Source organism: Eretmochelys imbricata, chromosome 6 (assembly GCF_965152235.1).
Source record: "Eretmochelys imbricata isolate rEreImb1 chromosome 6, rEreImb1.hap1, whole genome shotgun sequence".
NCBI classification, from domain to species: Eukaryota; Metazoa; Chordata; order Testudines; family Cheloniidae; genus Eretmochelys; species Eretmochelys imbricata.
Window position 1 is genome coordinate 19,523,055 of NC_135577.1, and position 23,819 is coordinate 19,546,873.

General features: G+C 49.1%; 1 protein-coding gene across 1 annotated transcript in view; it reads right to left on the reverse strand.

The window, feature by feature from the left end:
* The window catches only part of SIGIRR (single Ig and TIR domain containing), a 47,795-nt gene that overhangs the window by 17,331 nt on the left and 6,645 nt on the right, over nt 1-23,819 (reverse strand). The window contains exons 2-5 of the mRNA XM_077819935.1: nt 6,272-6,459; nt 4,595-4,793; nt 2,320-2,450; nt 81-221 (exon numbers count right to left, since the gene is read on the reverse strand). Of these exons, the coding sequence (XP_077676061.1) occupies nt 81-221; nt 2,320-2,450; nt 4,595-4,793; nt 6,272-6,459 (659 nt within the window). The remainder of the gene's footprint in view (nt 1-80; nt 222-2,319; nt 2,451-4,594; nt 4,794-6,271; nt 6,460-23,819) is intronic.

Below are 23,819 nucleotides of genomic sequence, written 5' to 3' on the forward strand. Positions count from 1 at the left end.
ATTGAGTCTTTCCCCGTCTCCCTCATACCCAAAGTGCAAATGGCACTGAAAGCCAGATTCACAGAAGTCCTAAGGGTTACCATTGATCTCCAGCTCCCCGTAACGGTTCCTGTACCAGAGCAGCATATTCAAGCGGCACTTCACATAGATCACAGCCATGAGCAGCAGCAGCCCCAGGATGAGGAGGGCTGCCAGCACTGCACTCACATGTCCAGCAGCTTCTGCAATTACAGGGAAAGGCATTTTCAGTACATTTAGCATTTGAACTAAAGGAATTTATACCTTGGTGAATGAGGAATTTGGGGTAGGTTATGGTCTGCAGAGGGAAGAACTGAACAGAGGTTACTGGCCTCAAAGCTCTTAGCTAAAACCACGTGTTGGCAGATTACAATCTAGTAAAACAATTGAAGCATCTGCCTGTGGATGCTGCCCTGCACGTACATGGGATGGACTCTCATCTAATGGGTTTTTTACAGCTCTAGCCACCAACGTGAAGAGTGGCTCAGCTGCCTCAGCTTAAAGAAGGATCACAGTGATCAGTGATACAGGCTCCGTGATCTAAAGGGGCCCCCAAATACTGTGACAGCAGCCTAGAAACAGATGAGAGGGTTTGGGGTCCAGGATATTTGGTGCTTCCTGGCTACAGTCAGTCACAGTGTCAGAGCTGAAGTCTCCTTCTTCAGAATGGGACTAATGAATCCCTTGACTATGGCATCCATGCCTGCACGCACACACACACCACAAATCTGGAGAGACTATGTTCAGTTGGGCTGAATCCAGAGATTCCCCATCATCAACTCCTTCTCACAGTTCTTTAAAACAAAGAAGTCTTGACCTAAGTGACTAGCCTCCTGGAGGCAGCCCCATCTCCAGGGCTTCAGGTTACGGTGCCATCATATGGCACCATATTCTGTCAGTATATTGAAAGAGAGCATCTTTACATAATAAAGCCCCCTTTGCTCCCCCTCTCCCCCATGCCAATAGTGTCTCATTGCTGGAGGGTTTACTTTCAAAAGAGCAACAGCTGAGAAAATTTGGCAGTAAGTTCAGGACTTGCCGCAGCAAGTCCCTGAAAGGGTTAACGCACACTGCATGTTCCTTTAAACCCAAGAGCTAATCAAAGTAGGTCCTGCCACTCAGTGTCCTGGCTGGGCAATTCCACACACACAGTGGCTGCGTTATTACTCAGTGTATGCAGCATGGCAAGCAGGACTGCTCCAGAAGGGGGGTTCCAAAGTATCCTCTTGCTCACAGCGCAGAGATCCAAGGGAGTCTTGACAAGCCCACCGTGAAAGTCTCACTGCTAAACTGACTTCATGCTCTGGTTATTTCATTACTGCCAAGACAACAGCCTCTTCACTCTACAGCCGGGCTGCCCGAGGACTAGTCAGCCTCAGCCCTGCAGCAATCCTAGGGCCGTCCTTCCCTGTTTAACAGGTATGGTGTGAGTGCGACACAACAGTGGGTTTATGGACTCTGATTAGGGCTGCAGACTTGTCGTAACAGATTTTAAATCAAAAATCATGGAGCAGGCATGGTAAATTTAGTAATCATGGGGCTTGTGACTTGGGTAAAAAATACTGCAACAAATGAGGGGGGAGCTGGAGCATGAGCCAGCCCCACACTAACCCTACAACAGTGGCTCATGTCCTTCAGAGCTGGGCCTGGCTCTGGGCTCTGTGACCCTCTCGCTCCTGTCAAGTTACAATGCCACTCAATCAGATGTGATCTGGATGCCCCCCGGCATGATGGAGGGGCAGCCGGGCCAAACCTGGGCAGTACTGTGACCCTATGTGCCAGGTTGCAATGTCCAGGATGTGGAGCAGGGCCCAGCTGCAGCAGCTACCGCTGCAGAGTGAGTTTATTAAAATCACGGACAGAAAGAGAAATCCAAGACAAACAGGAAAATCACAGTATCCAAGAGGTTCTTCCCACTGTGACAAATCTGGAGCCCTAACTATGTGTGTCTGAGGTCCACTGAGGTCCCACTGTGTGTCTGAGGTCAAGATCTCCCTAGATTCCATTGGAATTTATTTTTAGGGGGGGCATTTTTTTACTCTGGACAGCCTGTGAGGCACTCAGCATCTCTCACTCAGTCTGCAATATTAGAGCTAGTTACTGTGAAAGTGTTAGTCAGGATATTCAAGTTACTCCCAACTCATCTCAGAAATACCTGTAGCATTCTCTTTCCACCAGGAGAGCTGCCATAGACTGGCCAAACCTTGTTGAAAGGCCTTATCCAGTAGACACCTCCACAAATGGTATAGTAACCCCTTCCTTGCACCATTATCAGCGTGCTGTAAATGCCCAAAGAGCTACCTGATCTCTGTAGTGTGAAAGTGGCTGTGGTATTCCTAACCCAGCAGGCAAACACACCGTAGTCCTCGTGGCTTGTCAGGTTCACCCCCAGAAGGCTGGACATGAACTTCTCTGTTCCGTTATCACCGATCCTGAGGGACAAAAGAGGCTAGCATCAGGGCAGTGCTACGGGGTACACTTTCATGGAAATGGTTTCCTATTTTAACTAGGAGACTGAAGAGAACAAGAAGGAGCTTCCAGTTAGAGTTCTACACATAGCCTGCAGGAACTCGGTTTTGTCATTCTGCTATACTGTAGGGAACAATTCAGCCTGCAAAGGGAGAAGGACTGGATAGAAGGATAGTGCTGTCCACCTCTAAGCTCTGATAGGATTCTGTGATCTTCTTGAATGCCTTTACTTTAGAGTTAGCCTTTTGTTCCTTTACACACTAAATCATTAGCCAGGGTCCAGTTCAGCAGGAATCCACCTTGCACTTAGAGACCAAAGCCAAGATTTTAAAAAATAGCATCCTAAAGTCAGCATCCTAATAGTCATCCTAAATCTATAATTAGAATCTAACTTTCAGTGGCAGGAAAGCCTTCAAAAAGGTAGGAATTGCTTTGCTGGACTTCCCATTGCCTGGCCAACAAAGGAGATGGATAAGTGTGTCTGTGTGTGTGTGCACACACCCCCTCCCAGCTAACAATGACCTCCACCAAGGAAGAACTTCAGATGACTTGCCTAAGATGGGTTAAGCTGCTGGCCCTACTTTCCATTCATGCGTGGCCATCATCACACCCCTTATAGCTGCAACTCCTGCTGGCAACAGGGATAATGTACTTGGCTGCAGTGTAGAAGTGGCCCATGGTTCAACGTGCTGCTAGCCTTGTGTCTTTAGCTCTCTCAAACCAGTATGCCCCTCTGGGAGCAGGGAACATGCTCCGGTAGAAAAGCGTTTTCGCAAGTGAAACACCACAAAGCTCAGGCTAACTACTGTTAAGCAAGGAGACCTGTTGGGAGCTGTTGAAAGCTCTATGGCTTTCACAGTGGAGCAGCAAAAGGTTAGCTAGTAGATATGCCTCTGTAACTGAGGGAAAAATACACAGGGCCAGATTCTGCTCCCACTGACTCTAGTGTCCTACTCAATGGAGCTTCGCCGATCACAGTGGCTTTATTCTGGTGGCACTGACATCAGAATCTGAGCCAGAGCATGTAGCAGCCCTCGGACCCCACACTTTGTGCTGCAGAGAGTCTTGTGTTTAATTCACTGAGCCATAATATAAAACGGGCAGAAACATCAGCTGGCCTACATGCTTTGTGGGGCTTGGTTTGGTTTTTTTCCACATCGTGCTTCACTGTTTATCTGTGTCTATGGAATTACAATTTTTAGAACATACCTTAGAGAAAGAGGATAAATAGAACAGTGTGCTTGTACTCCAGAGACATGAGTTCAAATCTTGTGTCAGTCACAAATTAATAGATGTTGGGTGATCTTGGCCACTTCTCAGTTGTACCCAACCTCCACCTAAAAAGCTGACATCACTGGCATATTTCCTCAAGAGGCCCAGGATGGGAAGTGTGAGTCAGGACTGAAGTGCTCTCAGATGTAGAGGGAAGGCCAGGACTGGAATAGCAAGGGTGCTGCAGATCAAGACTGATCAACTCAGGGGTGTGAAATAGCTCTGCCCCCCCTCCCACCCCAAGCAATGCAAGTTTTTGCACTGTCCACACCAGCACTTCCGCTTCTCGCCAAGGAAGAGTAATTATGCAGACAGAAGAGTGCTCTCCCGTCGGCATATTGCGTCTTCGCCAGATGTGCTGCAGCTGCGCCGATGTAGCGCTTTGGTGTAGACTTGCCCTCAGGTGCATTGTCTGAGCTGTGGACAAGACTAACGGGGTGTTCTAGGTCAGGACTCAAGTGCCCTGGCAGAGCTGTGGGTGGGCCTAGAAGAACAGAGGTGCTGCAGATGAGGTCTGAGGCGCACTAGCAGAGCTGTGCGGGGAAGCCAGGGCTAGAAAGGGACGTGGCTTGGATCGGCACTTTGGCTAAGAGGATGTCTTGCTGGAGGTTTGAGCAATGGTACCCTGGGGTCCAGGACTCATCTGAAGTTGACCTTATCAATAGGAAACTGCTCAGTGGAGACTGTGTTATTGATTGTGGGTCCAGAACTTCCAGTGAACGGTGGCTCACTGGATGCATGAATGCTATTTAAGCAATGATTGAAGCAATTTGCCCTGCCTGTCAGTAGCCACCTCAGTGCCTCTTTCTATTTATAGACAGGTCAGATTCCTTACCAGTCTTTTTCCTCGCTGGTGTATTGGCTGCTCTCTTTGCCTAGCCAGTGGCCATCTTTCATCCATTGCAGGACGGGGTTGCAGTGCTGCTGAAAGGGCAGCTGCACAGTACAGTTCAGTGTTATCTGGCTTCCCAAGGCAGGCTCCAAAGTCTGGTTGCTGGATGGGAAGAGGACTTCTGGAGGCACACTGCACAGATCTACACGGGAGGGGAAGGAAATGCTGAGAGAGAGAGTCTTTAAAGGGACAGCATCCATTTAAAAATAAGTCTCACATCTCTTCAGTTTACACCTAATATTAAATCCTTTCCTTTATAATAGAACAACATCTGTTTTCTCCTGTCTTCCTTTGTGCCTCTGACAGCACTCTCTAAAGTCAGTCAGTTCTGCACCCGAAATGAAGAAATTGGTCACATGGTTAGTAAAATGAGTAGCAGATCCACATTGCTGATAATACAGACATGCAAAATGCCCCAACTGCCCAGCCATACAGTCTGTTTGTAACACACTGGTATAGGGTGTGTGGCCATGTTTTTCCCCCTCAGCACCTGGTTCCCAATGACTAGAACAGCCTCCTACTTGCTAACAAAATGCCTCCTATAGCACAAGGCGTAGGGAATTGTGTTGAAGGTTTCCCCACAGACAACTAAGGTGTCTAGGCTGTGTTGTGCACATGTGCAGTGTGTTACACCTTTTGTTAGTGAAAGTTGGTTAAAATGTGTCACTTCTGAAATGACAATGATACATACAGAGCAAGTGACTTTCACTCACATTTGCACCCATATTTGCCATTTCCTCTCCAGCTCTAAGGATTAGTGCAGACCATGGCAAAGAGCTACTTGCTCTCTAAAAGAAGCAATGTCTTGGGAGCTGAGCAGTGGGCGGGCAGCATCATGCCCTATCTCCTCATGGCTGCTGCTTTTCCTCTTCAAAGCAGCAGCCTCCTCTCTGTGCCCGACTCAACTCCCACTGCAGTCAAGAGTAATATTTCAAAGGGAATTGAGGCATTTGATCCTTTACAGCTGGTGCAAGAGCCTTTTCCTCTGCATTTTGCACCATCTGTAATGGCTTCCCTGTACCGCTCCACCTCGTCGAATCTATGTCGCAACCCACTTTACTCCCCTGTCCCACTCTCCTGTGTTGCTCATTCGCTATTTCATTCTGTCAAAGCACAGCTCGTGAGGCTTGCAGCCTTTGCTTCCTCCTCAGTTATGTTTCCATACTAGTGAGTAGTCAGGGGACTGTGTATACTTGCTCTTTATCACCTCCATTTAGGATTTATTTTGGTCCCTGCTGCTGCCCTAGTTTCTTTTTAAATTCAGTGAACAGATGCTCGGAAATGGGTGAGTATTTAGTGGGGGAGGTGGATTACATTACACTATAAGTATTGTTTTAATACTTCCTGTCAAAGCAAAGCTACCTATGCAAGGGCACTTATTCCTGCAATTCCCCCCTCCTACACTCATGGAGGTTTGCTTGCTGAGCGTCAGAGGCGCAGAATAGGACGCTCTGTGTGTGTGTCTAATAAGCCAGAAGTAACATAAGCAGTCAAACGGCCTCTTCTGAAGCACAGCAATATTACTCCCTGCAACAGCCAGCAGGAGGCATCAGTGTTTCAAGCCAGGTATTTAATCTTGGCTCTGCAGCTATATTTGTGGGTGACTTCCCCCAGCCCTACCTTCCATGGTCAGCCTGATGGTGCAGGAGGCGTTTCTGTGGCCGTTCAGGTAGAGTGTGCAGGTATAGTTCCCGGCACCGCCAGCCTGCAGACACTGGAAGGTGGCGTGCAGCGTGCTGCGCAGGTGGATCTGTGCGGAGGGGTGCAGCAGGTTGCAGTCTTTGCTCCACAGGAGGTTAAAGTCTGAGCTGGACCGGAGGAGCTAGAGGCTCAGCTCGTCCAGCGGACAGAACAAATGATTACCAGGCTCCTGCTGCCTCTACACATTGCGATCGTAGAAGCGGTCGAGGTCCTGGCAGGACAGATCCAAGGCTGGTGGGAATGACACAGGAATAAGTTAGAAATGAAATACACTGGGTTAAAATGTAACAGCTTGCACAGTTAGTAGCATGCTCCACACACACTGTGGAGGCGGGGTAGGCAATCAGTGTTCCCCACTACCAGGCATACTGCAGAGATGACAAATGTCTGCTGGGCCGGCTGAAAGAAACTAGTTATTTGTATTATAACTAGTCTGTATTATTTGTGTTTGTATTATAGTAGTACCTAGAGGTCCCAAGCAAGACTGTGTTAGGTGCTATACATACAGGAAGAGACAGACCCGCCGCAGAGAGCATAGATTCCTAACAGATAAGCCAGACAAAGGAAGGGTTATTATCCCCATTTTACAGATGGGAAAACTGAGCCTCAGGCACTAAGTGACTTGCCCAAGTTCATGCAGGAAGCCTGTAGCAGAACAGGGAACAGAGCCTACCTCTCCTGAGTTCCCATCCAGGGACTTAATTCCTCCCTGGAATAAGTGTGGACTGGCTGACATCAGCACTGCAGAGAGTGGAGAACAAATCTTCACCTGGCAGGTGGTCAGGCAGGTGCCATGAGAAGGAATCAAGGGCATGGCTGGCAGATAAAGGCTCTGCAAGTAAAATTGCTAATGGGATGCTTCTAATCCTAGACCTACTGACTTCTCCAAGACACAGGAGGTTACACAATAGCTCTTAATGCCATTACTAACCCAGTCTCTAGCACGGCCAGGTTTATTCTATGGAAGTTTTGTCAGACCCATATCTTCTAGCTGACCTTCAAGCCCTCTGCCTTGTCTCCCTCTGTAGTAAAACCCCCACCACACTTCCAAAGCAGCACTAGCTGGGGCAGGTTTCCGAGGCAGGGCTGGGTACCTGCTGATATGTAAACATCAAAACCTGCTAGCTTTGCTTGCTGTGCAAACACTGTGGAGCCAGAATCTACCTAGAGCCTGCAGGAGAAAGTGTTGCTACTCCCCCAAAGGGGCTGAGCACACACCCAGCCTGCCTGGAGGTGGAGGGAGAGCAAATTAAAGCAGACCAGGTTTTGCGTGGTCCTGCTGCTGCTGCAGGGCAGGGCTGACGACCCCCTCTCCTCCTTTTACCATACAGCCACGTGGATTTCAGCCACACAGACATTGAATTCAATGCAGGAGTGTCCCCAAAAGGAGTTTCTTTTCCCCATGGGTTTCCTGCCCAGACCTCTCATTCCTCATTTAACCTAGGCCAAGCTCAGCTGTAGTGCTTCAGCTGTCCAAGATTCTGGGGACTGATCAATCCTAGAAATCAGATGAGGGTGAGGAACAAATCCCACTGCCCTGGAGGCAAACATGGAGTCATCCCCTGAGATTTCTTCTCCAGGGCTCTGGCCAAGCCACTTTTAATAACTCAAACAATGAGGCTTTCACCACGCCCCCTCCTAGCAGGCTGCACTGGGCTCAAATGGATCTCAGTGGAAGGACATCCTGGCTGCCCTTCAGCTGAAACTTTCCTTTGTTCAGTTCCAGCTCATCACTATTACTTCTACACCCCCTCCCTCCCAAACCACCGAAAACCGTTTCACTTCCCCCTGGGCCTTTGTACCCTTCAGATCCTAATAGACTGCCCCCTATCTAGCCAGCATGAGTTCTCACTGTAATCCAACCAAATCTCCCTAGTTTGCCCTCTTCTTGTATAAATCGTTTTTTTCAGCCCTTTAAGTATTTTAGTCACTACTACCCACCACTTAATGAAACTGAGGGGAATCCCTGTGTGTGCTCGGATTACAACAGATGGGAGAACTATCAGCTCACTGTATTTGTGGGTAACAGCTGCACATTCAGGTTCTCTCTCTCCCTCTCTCTCTCATCGCTGTCCAAAATGTGTGAGATGAGTGGGCTGTGCAGCTAAACATCGGCTATGGCCCTCCACATCCCATCAGTGGTGCAGGAGAAGGAGATGAGGCGGAAGCCTTCCCTTTCAGCTGATCTAAGCAAGCTCTAACTCCTCCTCATAGCTTGGGACAAGCCCCCTGCTGCCCTGAAATTTCACCAGCCAGTCCTATGTTGCTGACTTCTACGTACAGTATAATCACTGCTTTCAGGAGAGAAGAGTGTGTGGTATTAAACCCAGATGCTGCAAACCCTCCTCCCCTGCAGGTGATGCTATACACACCCAGACAGTTCATCACAGGTCTTTCCTCCTGCATCTCTTCTGCAACCACCAGCTCAAAGGATTGGCCACCAGGTGCGAAGACAAGAAGAGGGCAGGGGTGCTGGGAGCCACTGAACCGCACTGTAAACCCTGTATAGCAGGGGTCCTCAAACTGGAGGCTGGGACCCCTCAGGGGGTGGTGAGGTTACTACATGGGGGGTCGCGAGCTGTCAGCCTCCACCCCAAATGCTGCTTTGCCTCCTGCATTTATAATGGTATTAAATATATTTAAAAGTGTTTTTAATTTATAAGGGAGGGTCGCACTCAGAGGCTTGCCATGCGAAAGGGGTCACCAGTACAAAAGTTTGAGAACACTGCTGTATATGATGGAAACCACTTCAAGCCAGCACAGAGGGAGAACTGCTAGGGATGCACACCCCTCCTTTAGCACACGAAATCTTACCCTCCTTTCCTTTTCAATAAGTTAGCAGGTGGATGACGATATCCAACTGGAATGGTCATGGTTTAAAATGTGGTTACAGCACAAAGCACTGTCACTTCACCAGCTAAAAATGGTGCCCAGCAGAGAATCATAATTATCCATATTATTGTCCCAACCTCATAATCTCGGATCACTAATCTTGGCACAAAATGCTTCACTAGTAAACCATACGCAGGCTGTGTCTACACTTAAAATGCTATAGCTGCTGGAGCACTTCAGTGGAGACACTCAGTACAGTGATGGGAGAGTCTCCTGTAGTTAATCCACCTCCCCAAGAGGTTGTAGTTAGATCAATGGAAGAATTAGCACTGCCCTCATCAGGGGTTAGGTCGGGTTAACTACGTTGCTCAAGGGGGTGGATTTTCCACACCCCTGGACAACATAGCTGGGTTGACTTAACATTTTAGTGTCGAGCTGACCAGAGTTCCTTCTGATGGCTAGATCAGCCTTAAAGTAAAGTGGTTGACAGCTGCCCTGTTGGCACTTCCAGCGTCACAAAGGACAGCACTTTCCGGCCAGACAACTGCCTCCAGCACGGAGCTTTGACTTGCCATTTGTAATTGAAGTCGTTAATTAAACGGTGTGCAGTTTATTTATAGTAACAAGCGCTGCATACCTGGTGACCTTTCATACAGTTGAGCAAAGTAAAGTGAGTGCAGCTTTCCTTTCAAGCAAAGAGACTGGGTGGGTGGGTGTGCGCATCCGCATGCTAACTTACAGCCAGGCTGTAGAGGAAAGAGGTGTGAGAGTGGACATGCAAAGGAGCAAACAACAAAGAGGGATGTGTTCCAAAAACCACTGGGACAGATCTTTAGATGGTGAAAATCAACCCAGCTCCATTAAGTCAGTGAGCTGATCCTCATGTGTGAATGAAGGGGGAAGTCACACTACACTAAAGAAAAGGAGGACTTGTGGCACCTTAGAGACTGACAAATTTATTTGAGCATAAGCCTTCGTGAGCTACAGCTCACTTCATCGGATGCATTCAGTGGAGAATACAGTGGGGAGATTGATATACACAGAGAACATGAAACAATGGGTGTTACCATACACATCGTAAGGAGAGTGGTCAGGTAAGGTGAGCTATTACCAGCAGGAGAAATCCCCCCCGCTCTCCTGCTGGTAATAGCTCACCTTACCTGATCACTCTCCTTACGATGTGTATGGTAACACCCATTGTTTCATGTTCTCTGTGTATATCAATCTCCCCACTGTATTTTCCACTGAATGCATCCGATGAAGTGAGCTGTAGCTCACGAAGGCTTATGCTCAAATAAATTTGTCAGTCTCTAAGGTGCCACAAGTCCTCCTTTTCTTTAGTGTAGTGTGACTTCCCCCTTCATTCACACATGAGGATCAGCTCACTGACTTAATGGAGCTGGGTTGATTTTCACCATCTAAAGATCTGTCCCAGTGGTTTTTGGAACACATCCCTCTTTGTTGTTTGCTCCTTTGCATGTCCACTCTCACACCTCTTTCCTCTACAGCCTGGCTGTAAGTTAGCATGCGGATGCGCACACCCACCCACCCAGTCTCTTTGAATGAAGTGAGCTGTAGCTCACGAAAGCTCATGCTCAGATAAATTGGTTAGTCTCTAAGGTGCCACAAATACTCCTTCTCTTTTTGCGGATACAGACTAACAGGGCTGCTACTCTGAAACCTGTCACTACACTAAAGGTGAGCAAGAGAGGCATTGACGCTTCTTATTGGATCAACAAATTAGTCAACATATACACAGTTTCAGGCCCAAATGGTCTGCAAAGTGTGAATAGTTTCTACGAAACCAGTCTAGGCAAGGTGGGATAGTTGATCTGCACTGATATACCTGAAGAACCTTCTTAATGCAAAAGCTTGTAGATTACAGTGTAATACTGGACCAACAAATAAACGGTGTTAACATTATCAGTGATTTTCCCAGGGCTAATACCACCATAAACACATCCTGCATAGCAGGGAGGGGCAGAGAGATAACCCTTATCTTAGTTTCTCTCGAATGGGCCCCACTCCTTGACACTCTTGATGAAAACTGCTTCTGAAGTTACAGCTTGGGACTGTGATGGCTCCTAGATAGTGTAGGTTTCCCAGGACTGAACTGTATCTGGGCTCACAAACTTCTCAACAAAGCTGCTTGAAGTTGAACCTTTCCCTGAAGAAACATTTTCCCTTTCTTATGAGATGGGAAGTGAAAGGATCTGTTGTTTACGGAGGTGAAGGTCTGGGGGCCTCAGGCTTTCATCTGGCTGGAACAGCAGCTACAGCTCCCTCTGCAGGGCTCTCCAAAGGAGACCAGATTATGGGTCAAGATACACCCAAAACACACTTATAATAGATGCAGCTTTATCAACCAAAAAGTAAATTCCGAAGAAATAAGTTAACCACACTCCTCTTTCACCTGTTCACAGCAGACAGGACAGAGCCACGTGCCTCTGTAACAAATCTCTTCACAAATCCATTGTGATTGGGTGAGGGGCCTTTGGGATAGCAAGACAGCAGGAAGGAAAGTGCTGAAACAGGAACTTAATTGGCTGTAACTAGGAGGGGGCATGGAAGGGGCATGTGTTGGGAGCGTGCACTGCTGATGCAGGGTAAATCCAAGGTTCGGAACCCTTTTTCTAAACAGCTGCGGATGTTCAGACTCAGTCCAGTCATGTCTGGTAGAGGAGTTGATGGCTAACACTGTTTTGTTCCAGTGGGCCAGAATGAGGAAGTCTATGAAAGTTACAGCCTCTTCTGAGAGCTCAGACTCTTCCTAAAAGCCGGTCTTCGATCACTCAGACTTGGTGGAGGAGGGTCCTTCTATCCCCCCAGGCCCCATCCCTCAGAGTCACTACCAGGGCCCTCTTGCTCCTATCTCACAATGAGCATGAAATATTGCTGGCACAAAGTCCAAGCTGAAGGATGTTTAAGAGGAGGAGACCAATCCCTGCCTTGTGAATATCTCTCCTTATAACTCCTACCAACCACCACCCTGCCATGTGTGGGAACCCAGAGCTGACAGGTTAAAGAGCTGCTAGACTTGGGCAACGTACTCCAACCTTCAGCAGATGCTGCCCCCTCGTAAGCCAGTCAGAACCCTTCCCTCTGCCCCCTCCATCCCAATCAGAAATGCTCGCAGCTCAGTTTTGCTGGAGACGAATAATGTCAAGCTAGTAGCAGCCTTGGCTTTCTAGAGATGCCACTCTTGTCATACAAGAAATGGGACAGATACAACATGTGATCCTGAGCTAACAAAGGCACAAAGTGCCTCCCACAATGTTCAATGGGGAACAAGCAGGGCACTAGGCAAGAGTTTAGGACAGTCAGATCAGCTCATGTAGTAGGAACCTACAAAGAGGCAAAGTCCAAGGTGCAGATGGCGACAGCTGGATTTTTCTGGAGCGAGAACACACATGTTGGTGTTATATATTTTTATAACATAGCAATCTGCTGCTAGGCAGGCAGCAAGGCCCCTACCTCCTCAATCTGGGGAGAGAAGGTAGCCCCAAGAGAATCACTTTGCTGCTGCTGACTGGCCCACTCCCAGGGTCTCCAAAAGCTGCATAAGCCAGACGAGGGGGTATCTCAGTGAGTTCCCCAGAATTATAGCTCAGCCTCTGCTTTCCTCTCCATAGTTTCAAGGGCCAGAGTTCTTGGGAAGTCAGTGGTGGAACAGCAATTTTATTGAGCTATGCTATAGTTTTATACTCTGTTGAGATAAGTTAAATCCAGTATTGCACGTTACAATTAAGGTGGCACTGCTGAAGTTTGGAAAGATAGTGCCATTTACTACAATGAGAAAAGGAGTACTTGTGGCACCTTAGAGACTACGGATTAACATGGCTGCTACTCTGAAACCTGTCATTTACTACAATGGTGAGCTGCCACTTCCGAGAGGCAGGAAGCAGGGAGAAAGGCAGTTGACAGGGACAGCGCAAGGAGGAGGGGTTCAGGAAGTCACACAGGAGGGGAGCCAGGGTGTCAAGAAGCAGGGAATTGATGGGAAGCCTGTAAATCAGGGGAATAACAGAGGCCTGCACTATCATCCAGTGGGGATCACAGACTGAGAGCCCACAAGATCAAGCAGTGGGAAACACAGAGAGAAAGGATAGAAAGGATCAAATGGCAGGGAGTGGGTAAGGACTCCAAGGTCAAACAATCGAGATTGGTGCTAGAACAGAGCTCACGGGTATAACAGCAGTAACAGAAGAACCTGTGGGTTTTCACAGCAGGGATGGAAGAGAAACCACAGGGCCAAGCAGGTTAAAGGAGAGCAGCAGGGACCAGTGGGGCTGGGGAACCAAGGGGAAGGGGGAGAGTCTGTGGATCCAGCAGTCCCTGTTTCCTTTTCTAAGGGAGCAGAGTCTGCCTTTATCACCAAACACCATACACAGCGACCCCCAGCCCCAAGCTCCCACTTTGCTCCATGTCACCTCTATTTGATCCTCACCTGGTGGGGCTGTGGTCCTTTCCTGCTCACTCCCTGCGGCAGCCTTGGGAAGGCAGAGGGCTGACAACACAGCTGTTACAGACAGAACAGAGGCCAGTCTCCCCTCCACCTTGGCTCCCTCTCAATGCAGTACTCTACAAAGAAGATAAGCACAGGGGGAAGGATTACCTTTCGGAGCAACCCTCTTCCAGCTTAAGGCAGAGGTCTCCAGACCGAACCAGGGGCACTGCACATGCTGCACACTCCCTGATCCCAGCCACCTTGCTCATGTGACCATCCAATAGGCTGGCCCTGCCAGTTAAGTAATTTTTTTCATCGTTCAACCCATGCCCTGCATTTTGTGCTTGAAGGGCTCGTTCCACTCTCCCCCCCAATCACAAGCCTCCAGGCTTGCACTAGGGACAGCCAGTTCCCTCCCACCTGCCACTATTGCTCCTCCTACCTTTCCACCTGAACGGTATGGGGAAAAGGAAACCTACACACACTGAATAAAACAAAACCCACCCAACCTGTTGGCAGAAAAACAGATGACTAGGAATTTGCTGCGTGCAAAGCTAGGAGGCAGGTTGCACAAGAACTTTCTCCAACGGCTCTGGCACTGCGGGAATACAGATGCTTTGTGGAGCTCAGCCAGTTATCCCAGACTCGCACGATACTCCAGCACTTGCTAACGTCAAGCTGCCACCACTGGGGAAGAAGAAAAAATACCCCAAGGAGCCTGCTGCTTTCCAATGCAGAAGCAGTAAATGGAGATAGTGAGACAAGACTAAACCTGTATACAGCACGTGATGTGATCGGTAACATTATCTCCTAAGCCCAGTGCTGCAGGTAGAGAGATGGTCATTCATATAAGCTTTCTTTTTCCTGTTCATATTCCACACACTAAACTATATATTCAGTGAGTCACTGCATCATTTGCACATACACACCGTGCCAAAACTTGTGATTAGTCTGATTCTGAGAGTGGCGCTGAGTATCTACAGCTCCACTGAAGTCATCGGGACTTACTGGTGCTTTTAGCTCTGGGTCCCAACTGTTTATAGCTTGGCTTGTAGGGCACAACTGCACAGGTTCAAATGCAGTATACCCCCACCACATCATGTATCATTAAGGCCAATTACAGAAATATTCTGGGAAAGGACTGAACTGGAACAATGTAAGATCTTTATTAGTAGATATCTTTACAGAGTGCCTGATCCAACGTAGCTTTTATTACACGAATATCTTAAATTTATATCTTTTTCCCTCAATGATTTAAAAGCATTTTACAATTTTTAAACTGACAGTTTGTATATCTATATTGAGCACTCACCCAGCAGTGAAATGCAGCCACCTCTGAGGTGAACCATAATAGCTGATAAACAGCACACAGTAGACCATAGTTATTAAAAGTGTTATTAACAGTCCATAGGGCATGTGCTATGCTGTAAGGATGGCAACTCTTGATGCTGGAAGCATGCAATCTTTCAGTCAGGGATGAGTTTAAATGATACCAGTGGCAGCATTTGCCTAAACTCTTCTCATAATCTCAGTTCTGTCCATTTGTCACATCAAAGTTAGACTTCACTCAGAGCTGATTGAGAGATCTTCAATAAAGGCCCAAATCTGTTCCCATTGAAGCCAATGGTAAAATTCACAATGACCTTAACTGGTGCAGGATTGTGCATTAAATGATCATCTGTCTTTCTTGCAAGATTTGACAAACAGTGAAATAGTTAACAATGCTGGCATATTACATAGCATCTTTAGACTTCAGAATCAACTAAGATCACACTTCTCAGAGTTATCGCTTCAGACTCTCTGCAGACTCAGGCAGACACTACTGTGCCGGTTACAAGTAGATCATATTTTAAAGGTTATCTTTGCAACCCTAAAAGCTGATAGAAATTAACGATACAAGGTGGGTGAGATAATATCTTTTATTGGACCAATTTCTGTTGGTGAAAGAGACAAGCTTTTCTGAGTTTACACTGAGCAATTCTGCAAGTCTGTGTGAGCCTGAAAGCTTGTCTCTCTTTCACCAACAGAAGCTGGTCCAATAAAAGATATTACCTCAGCCACCTTGTCTCTCTAATATCCTGGGACCAACACGGCTACAACAACACTGCAAACGGAGATTAAGGATGGAATTTTCAAAAATGCCCATCATTGGTCTAAATGCAGTCTTTGGTAAAACTTCAGTGGGAATAGTTGGGCCAATACTGAAAAAAAATCTCGAAAATCTCACCCTTTTAATTTAAAAAAAACCAAAACCTATTGGTTGGATTTTCAAGCACAAGACAGAAGCCACCAGTGAAATACGTTATCTTTCCCACCTGCAGCAAACAGGTTCAGCTGACCCCTGCTTTCAAGGTATCTGATAACAAATGGTAGCCTACATAGTGTCTTTGCATTCCAGTGGCCTACCAGGCTTTAGTCACAGATGTGTGTGTCTTGTATGTATGGTATTTTAGCTTCTATAACAGAAGCTTCTGCTTCATTGTACTGTGCTCCTTGGCTTGCAAAATGTGTTACTCTCTCTCCCACATCTGTATTTGCTGTTCTCAGTTATTCAACACTGTGAATTTAATAATGAGAAAATAATCTATTCCCTGGGCTCCAACTCCCTACCGATGCAGAGACAAAGCACTTATGGCTAAGCAATAAAACTGGTTATTAAGGGGATATTTTTTCCATCCCACTTGACTACAAAGTGTGTCACAGATATTACAGCTCTATTGGGAAGCAAGAAATACAGATTGGGGTTAGCTAAATCCATGAATCTTTTAATATGCAGGGTTATGGAATGACACTAATGGTGCAAAATCATTTTTCTTTTTAAAAAAAGTTGGATGACTTTGGCATTCAGAAAATGTCAGTACAGCCAGATAAGCACAGTCCTCTAGAAGCATGTCTTGGCCTCCCACTGAAGGGAATGCTAACAGACACCAGCCACTAGTGGTGTTAACTTGGTGTCATCTAGAGCTGATCTGAAGTTAACGGGATCTGTGGCATCTCTGGAAACTGGGCCCTAGGTTGGGTACTTTAAAACAGAGGCACACTGAATGAGCACAGATCTGGGCGTAAGCAAGGAGTGAAGAAGGAGGTAGGTCCTGTCATAGTGGGGAGAGGCGGTCTCTCAGTTTGACCCTTTGTTATGCTCTGGAAGGCAACATGACAGGGAAGTAAGGGAAGTGGAGAGCAGCTGGTAGGGGATGAACTCCACTCCTGGTTAAAAGATTTTGTCCTTGTGAATTTAGTGTTGGTGAATGCTGCCAGACTGACAGCTCAGGAGACTGTCTTGTTTGGCCAGGGCAGCAGCAGTGCAAGCTTCCTGCACACTGGGCCTCAACCCTCATATGTAGGGTCCACTTCTAGAGTGGGAGTTGAGTGTCCATGGCTCAGTAGTCACTGCACTCTGCTGAAGGGGCCAATTAAGGCTAATCATGCTGGTGGCTTTAATGCTGTGTACCCTTCCCCACTGCCTGGGGTCTAACCTGAGTGAAATTTCTTCTGTCCTATCTCTTATTCTGGAACACTGATATGTATGTAGACAGCCCGTGATCTCCACAAGCAGCCCTGGGCATGCGCATGTGGCTATATCCTGCATCACTGTACAAAACGTGATGGGATTTGTTAAACAATAAGCGGGTGAGTTACACACCTGTCAAAAATAATCCAATAGAAAAGGATTAAAGATGACAGTGCAGTTCTCATGCCTTTACCAGCCTTTTCAAAGGCAACTTTGTGATTAGCTTTTTGCAGAGCTCTGAGCCTCAGGGTCAGACATGTCACACCTACTGTTCTTTTCTGTTTGCAGCCTACATTGTGTCTTCTCTCAGAACTATGGGATGGCACAGCATGGCTTCAGCTGATTGCTTCAGCAATGCTACATGCCAGCTTTTCTCTCCAAACACAAAACAGGATGTCCCTTCCCTAAGTCTCTGATCCTCGGGGGAGGGAACTTCTGAAGAAACTGTAAGTGGTTCAAATAAATTTTAAAATGAGGGGCCAGATTCTCTGGTGTAACTCTGTTGACTTCAATGGAGTTATACCAACAGAACATGTAGCCCTAGATCTAAATTTGTACACAGTGTCTTTCATCCCAATGCACTTTACAAACTGTTGGGCCCAATCCTGCAAAGAGCTGAATACTCGTCTCTCAGTGAAGACAATGGGAACTGAGTGCACTCAGCATCTCATTGGAGGTGCTCAGCATCTTGCAGGATCATGCCCTACTTACATGTCCTTCCATTCACTATTGAAATGCAGCCATCACTGGGGTTAAAAACAGCAGGTTTTTAACAGCACACAGCAACCCTACCCAATAGTTAAGGGCAGGAAGTAAGGAAGATACCGTGTCCAAGTGAAACTAAGGGGGGATTCATGAAGGCAGATTGTAACTATTCCAATTTGAACTTTGTCAATACACCAGGGTAACACCCCTACTCTTGCAAAAAAGTGCCCTTGGATATTTGTTAATGACCAACGATGAGGCATTTAGCTTTACATCTCATTCAAAGTCAGGACTCTCCCTCTAACCCCACACGCCATTGGCAGCGGGAGGGAGCAGTGTGTATTGCCTCACTCCCACATGAAAGCATGATCAATGAATGTATTTACTGTCAGTGTCCACTTAGTAATGCAGGTAAAGGAATGTGGTGGATTGTAAATTATTAAAACTGGAATAATGTTAAAAATCTTCCCACTATTCCTGTGACTTATTTATTTCTATGTTTGTTCTCTGCACTTCTATTAGCTAGGACAATGACACTCGAGTTTGACTTTGCTTTTGTTCATATTATTTAGTTAGATAGCACCAAGAGTGTGCTAAGTACTTTGCAGAGAGCTCTGAAGACAATGGGCCCAATTTTCAGTTACTTTGTTTCTGTCGTTGGGGCAGGAACAGAGAGCAAAGGTTTTAAATCACACTTGTGCTGCTCATACTCTAGAGCAGGGGTCGGCAACAGATGGCACGTGAGCCAATTTTTAATGGCACGCTGCTGTCTGCCGGGGATGTGCCATTAAAAATCCTGTCCAGCCCGGCCCACTGCTCTCTCCTTACAGGGCAGGCAAGCTTCCCCCTCCCCCCACCTCTTCCCCCAGCGTGCTGGGTTCCTGCCCCTCCTTCTCTCCCTCCCTGCAGCTGATCAGCTGGCGGCTCTTGCTACAGAGGGGAAAAGCGGAGCTGCAGCATGCTCCTGCTCTCTGCTCCGGGGACCTTGGAGAAGGGGGGTGGAATCAGGGCATATCCCCTCCAGCCCCCTGCCGTGAGACGCTCAGGGCAGGGGGCTGGGAGCACTCCCACAACCCCAGCCCACACCCTCAGCCCTCTGCCCTGACTCCTGCACCCCCCCACAACCCCCAGCCCTCCGCCCTCACCCCTGTACCCCCCACACACCCTAGCCCCGTGCCCTGACCCCTGCACCCCCCCCCACAACCCCAGCCCTGACTCCGGAACCCCCCCACATACCCAGCCCCCCGCCCTGACTCCTGCACCCTCCTCACACACCCCCAGCCCCCTGACTCCTGCACCCCCCACACATACCCCCACACCCCATGCACTGACTCTTGCACCCACCACATCCCCACCCCCACCCTGAGCACCAAACGGGAGCTCCTGCACACACACACACCCACATTCCCACCTGCACCCCTTGCACCAAATGGGAGCTGCCCAGGTAAGCGCTCCATACCCAAACCTCCTGCCCCAACCCTGAGCCTCCTCCCTCATTCTAGCTCCTGGTCAGGCCCTGCACCCCAATCCCCAGCCTGCTCCTTCACCCCCAGCCCTGTGCTCAGTGCACTCCCACCCTCATCTCAGTGCAGAGAGAGGATGAGAATGTCTAGAACCAGGGAGAAGGTAGGTACCTACTCTATGTGGACAGGGCTGGGACCCCAGACCGGCAGCCAGGGCCCTGGCTGGCAGGAGCCGGCGGATGGACCCGAAGAACAGCAGCGGGCTGAGACGCTCAGAGCACTGCCGGTCTAGGGTCCTGGTCGCCAGCCCCACTCAGCCCACTGCCGGTCTGGGGTTCTGGCTGCCAGCCCCTTGCCAGCCGGGGTCCCGGCCGCAGGCCCTGCTCAGCCTGCTGCCGGCCCAGATGAATGGAACCCCAAGCTGGCAGCGGACTGAGCGGGCTAGTGGTATAAGATTAGCATTTTAATTTAATTTTAAATGAAGCTTCTTAAACATTTTGAAAACCTTGTTTACATACAATAGTTTAGTTATATGATATATAGACTTACAGAGAGAGACCTTCTAAAAAATGTTAAAATGTATTATTGGCACACGAAACCTTAAAGTGAATAAATGAAGACTTGGCACACCACTTTTAAAAGGTTGCCGACCCCTGCTCTAGAGCATCTGGGGATCTAAGTATGATGAAAACTAGAGAGTTCAGCTTCCCATATCCCCTATATCTGTTGCATGCTGCACTCAAGCCATGTCCCCTACCTGGCCATACCCCTCCCTCCTTGACATGACCACTAGGCACGAGGCTACAAATGGCTAGCATAGAGTCCTTATGTCAGCTCTCATAGTTGTCAAGTGTTGTTCAGCTCCACTGCTTGGGGCAGGATGTATTGACCATAAGTTAGATTCATATGCAAACTGTTTGTAAATATGCTAATTAGCTCATTACATTTCGTAAAATGTCACCTGTGGAACTGCATAAAACCTGGCAGCTACATATAGGGCTTGCCAATCGCCACAGTGTCCAAGCAGTGCATTTTTGTTGGTTTTGAGTTAGCAAAAAATTGTAAAACAAGTTTTTACAAAAATCTGAGTTCACTGTGTCTCTGTAACCAGTATTTCTGTTTTTTAAAAACACAAATGAATCTCTGAAGAACGAAACACGGAGAAACTCAAGAGAGTAAATCTTAGGGAATTTCAGAGGCTAAAATATCTGGTGTGGCAGGAATGGGTGGTGAGTACACACTTAGCTTTTCAAAGGCTGGATTTTTAAAGAACTGCTCTTTGCTCCTCTAAAGCTCCCTGACAAACGTTGCTTTTAGCAACACACAGCATTTAAAAACGGTGGGTGGCATCCTCATGCCTGATTGTGCACTTCGTCTGTATGCGTGGTGGATTCACTCGCAAAGCTCACCACGTTGGCTAGCCACCAGGCAAACCCATTTTCTAAGAAACCTGACCACACTAGCCTGCCCTCCTGCAATTTAGCTGCATTTCGATTCTGCAGTTTCCTCACTGACCAATCCTCCTCAAAGCATTTTCATTTCCGATCTTTCATTTTATAGAAACTTACACTGAAATTCAATTTAAAAGAAACCAGTTTCCACATAAAATGTCAGCATGAAGCATTTAATACCAAGTGCATAATAATACACTGACACTCTAGTTTCAATGGGTGATTCTTTTTCCAGAGAATTTTTTAGTACTCTGTCAGTAACTTTTCCCCTTTAATGAAGAAAAATAATGAAACTTTTTAAATCTTTCAATTTTTTTCAAAGCAAAATATGAAAGGTGAACCTCAGTCCTTCCCATCTCGCTGTATAGCCTGTTCATTCTCCACTATAGAGCCACTTGCTCATCAGCTTTCTATTTAAAACACTAATGACAGGATATGAGCTCTCAGCTTCCACGATTAGAAATAAAACTAAGTTGAAAGAGTGGATGTCACTTTAGTCCTAGCTATTTCCAAGTTTGAGGGTATTCTGATCCAGGGTTTTGGCTCCACCCATTACAGAAACATATTGGATCCAGATGTGATGTTTGGATCCAGGTCCAAATTTTCCCAACACCTGGACCATTTGAAGGGTGAGTTTTGGATCAGGCTCATCTCTAATTACTATTTATACTTTTAATCACCAAACACTGCCAGGAACACCAGAGCTGCTCCAAACCATAGAACATAGATTGTGCCACCATCACCTTCTAGCATGCTATGCTCCACCTTGATCAGCTGCTAGTGGAGCATAGCATGTTGGGCCCAGCATCGCAGGGTTGCCAAGCTGTAGCTCACGAAACCTTATGCTCAAATAAATTTGTTAGTCTCTAAGGTGCCACAAGGACGCCTTTTCTTTTTGCGGATACAGATTAACACAGCTGCTACTCTGAAAACTGGTCTCCGTATATCTGGATCTATCCCAATATTAATAAGGCATCCCTGCAGAGTGATTCCTTCCCAGGTTGAGGTGCCTACAAAATGCCATCAAAGGGGTGATGATCTAGTGCAAAGCGAGGACTTCCTAGTACAAGGATCAAACGGGCAGGGCAGCATGCTGTGGTAGGGAACACTGGGGGCTGGGGAAGGAACAGCAGCAGGGAACTCCATGGGTGGGTGTGGTGCTGGAAAATGGAAGGAGCGGTGGAGAACTCCTTGGGTGGGCAGGGATCCCCATGGAACGGGCAGGGTATGAATGGCAGAAGGCAGTGAATCTGGGGGATGGGATCAGGCAAGGAAACCAGTGGGGAGAAGCAAGCAGGGAATCCTAGCCATTATGGGGCCCAGCAGAGCCCTCAGGCTAGCTGTGGGGTGGCACTGGCGGTGAGGGACCTGGGGTGGCTGCAGGTGGTGGGGGTAGGGAAGGGGGGGCTGTGGGGAGCTGGGCTGGCTGTGGGGGGTGTTAGGGGCCTGCACAGGAGGCCGGGCTGGCTGGGGCTGGCCTTTAGGAGCTCGGCTGGCTACAGATGACACTGGGGCATCTGCAGGTGGCACGGAGGGGGGCTGTGGGGAGGTGGTCTGGCTGTGGCGGGGTGTTGGGGGTGGGGGCTGATCTGCCTATGGAGAGCATTGGGGGGCTGGTCTGGCTGTGGGTGATATTGGGGTGGCTTGGCGGTGGGGGGGCTGGGCTGGCTGTGGGTGGCCTTGGGGAGCTGGGGGGCTGCAGATGACGCTGAGGTGGCTGCAGGTGGCAGGGGGGACTGTGGGGAGCTGGGTTGGCTGTGGTGGGGTGTTGGGGGCTGATCTGGCTGGGGGTGATATTAGGGGGTTGAGCTGGTTGTGGGCGATATTGGGGTGGCTTGGGGGTGGCCTTGGGGAGCTGGGGGGCTGCAGATGACACTGGGGTGGCTGCAGGTGGCACGGGGGGGCTGTGGGGAGCTGGATTGGCTGTGGTGGGGTGTTGGGGGCTGATCTGGCTGGGGGTGATATTGGGGGGCTGGGCTGGCTGTGGTGGGGTGTTGGGGGCTGATCTGGCTGGGGGTGATATTGGGGGGCTGGGTTGGCTGTGGTGGGGTGTTGGGGGCTGATCTGGCTGGGGGTGATATTGGGGGGCTGGGCTGGCTGTGGGTGGCCTTGGGGAGCTGGGGGCTGCAGATGATGCTGGGGTGGCTGCAGGTGGCAGGGGGGGCTGTGGGGAGCTGGGTTGGCTGTGGTGGGGTGTTGGGGGCTGATCTGGCTGGGGGTGATATTGGGGGGCTGGGCTGGCTGTGGGTGGCCTTGGGGAGCTGGGGGGCTGCAGATGATGCTGGGGGGGGCTGCAGGTGGCTGTGGGGAGCTGGGTTGGCTGTGGTGGGGTGTTGGGGGCTGATCTGGCTGGGGGTGATATTAGGGGGCTGAGCTGGTTGTGGGCAATATTGGGGTGGCTTGGGGGTGACCTTAGGGAGCTGGGTTGGCTGTGGTGGGGTGTTGGAGGCTGATCTGGCTGGGGGTGATATTGGGGTGGCTTGGGGGTGGCATTGGGGAGCTGGGGGGCTGCAGATGACACTGGGGTGGCTGCAGGTGGCACGGGGGGGCTGTGGGGAGCTGGGTTGGCTGTGGTGGGGTGTTGGGGGCTGATCTGGGTGGGGGTGATATTGGGGGGCTGGGCTGGCTGTGGGTGGCCTTGGGGAGCTGGGGGCTGCAGATGATGCTGGGGGGGCTGCAGGTGGCAGGGGGGGCTGTGGGGAGCTGGGTTGGCTGTGGTGGGGTGTTCGGGGCTGATCTGGGTGGGGGTGATATTGGGGGGCTGGGCTGGCTGTGGGTGGCCTTGGGGAGCTGGGGGGCTGCAGATGATGCTGGGGGGGCTGCAGGTGGCACAGGGGGGCTGTGGGGAGCTGGATTGGCTGTGGTGGGGTGTTGGGGGCTGATCTGTCTGGGGGTGATATTAGGGGGCTGAGCTGGTTGTGGGCGATATTGGGGTGGCTTGGGGGTGGCCTTGGGGAGCTGGGAGGCTGCAGATGACACTGAGGTGGCTGCAGGTGGCAGGGGGGGCTGTGGGGAGCTGGGTTGGCTGTGGTGGGGTGTTGGGGGCTGATCTGGCTGG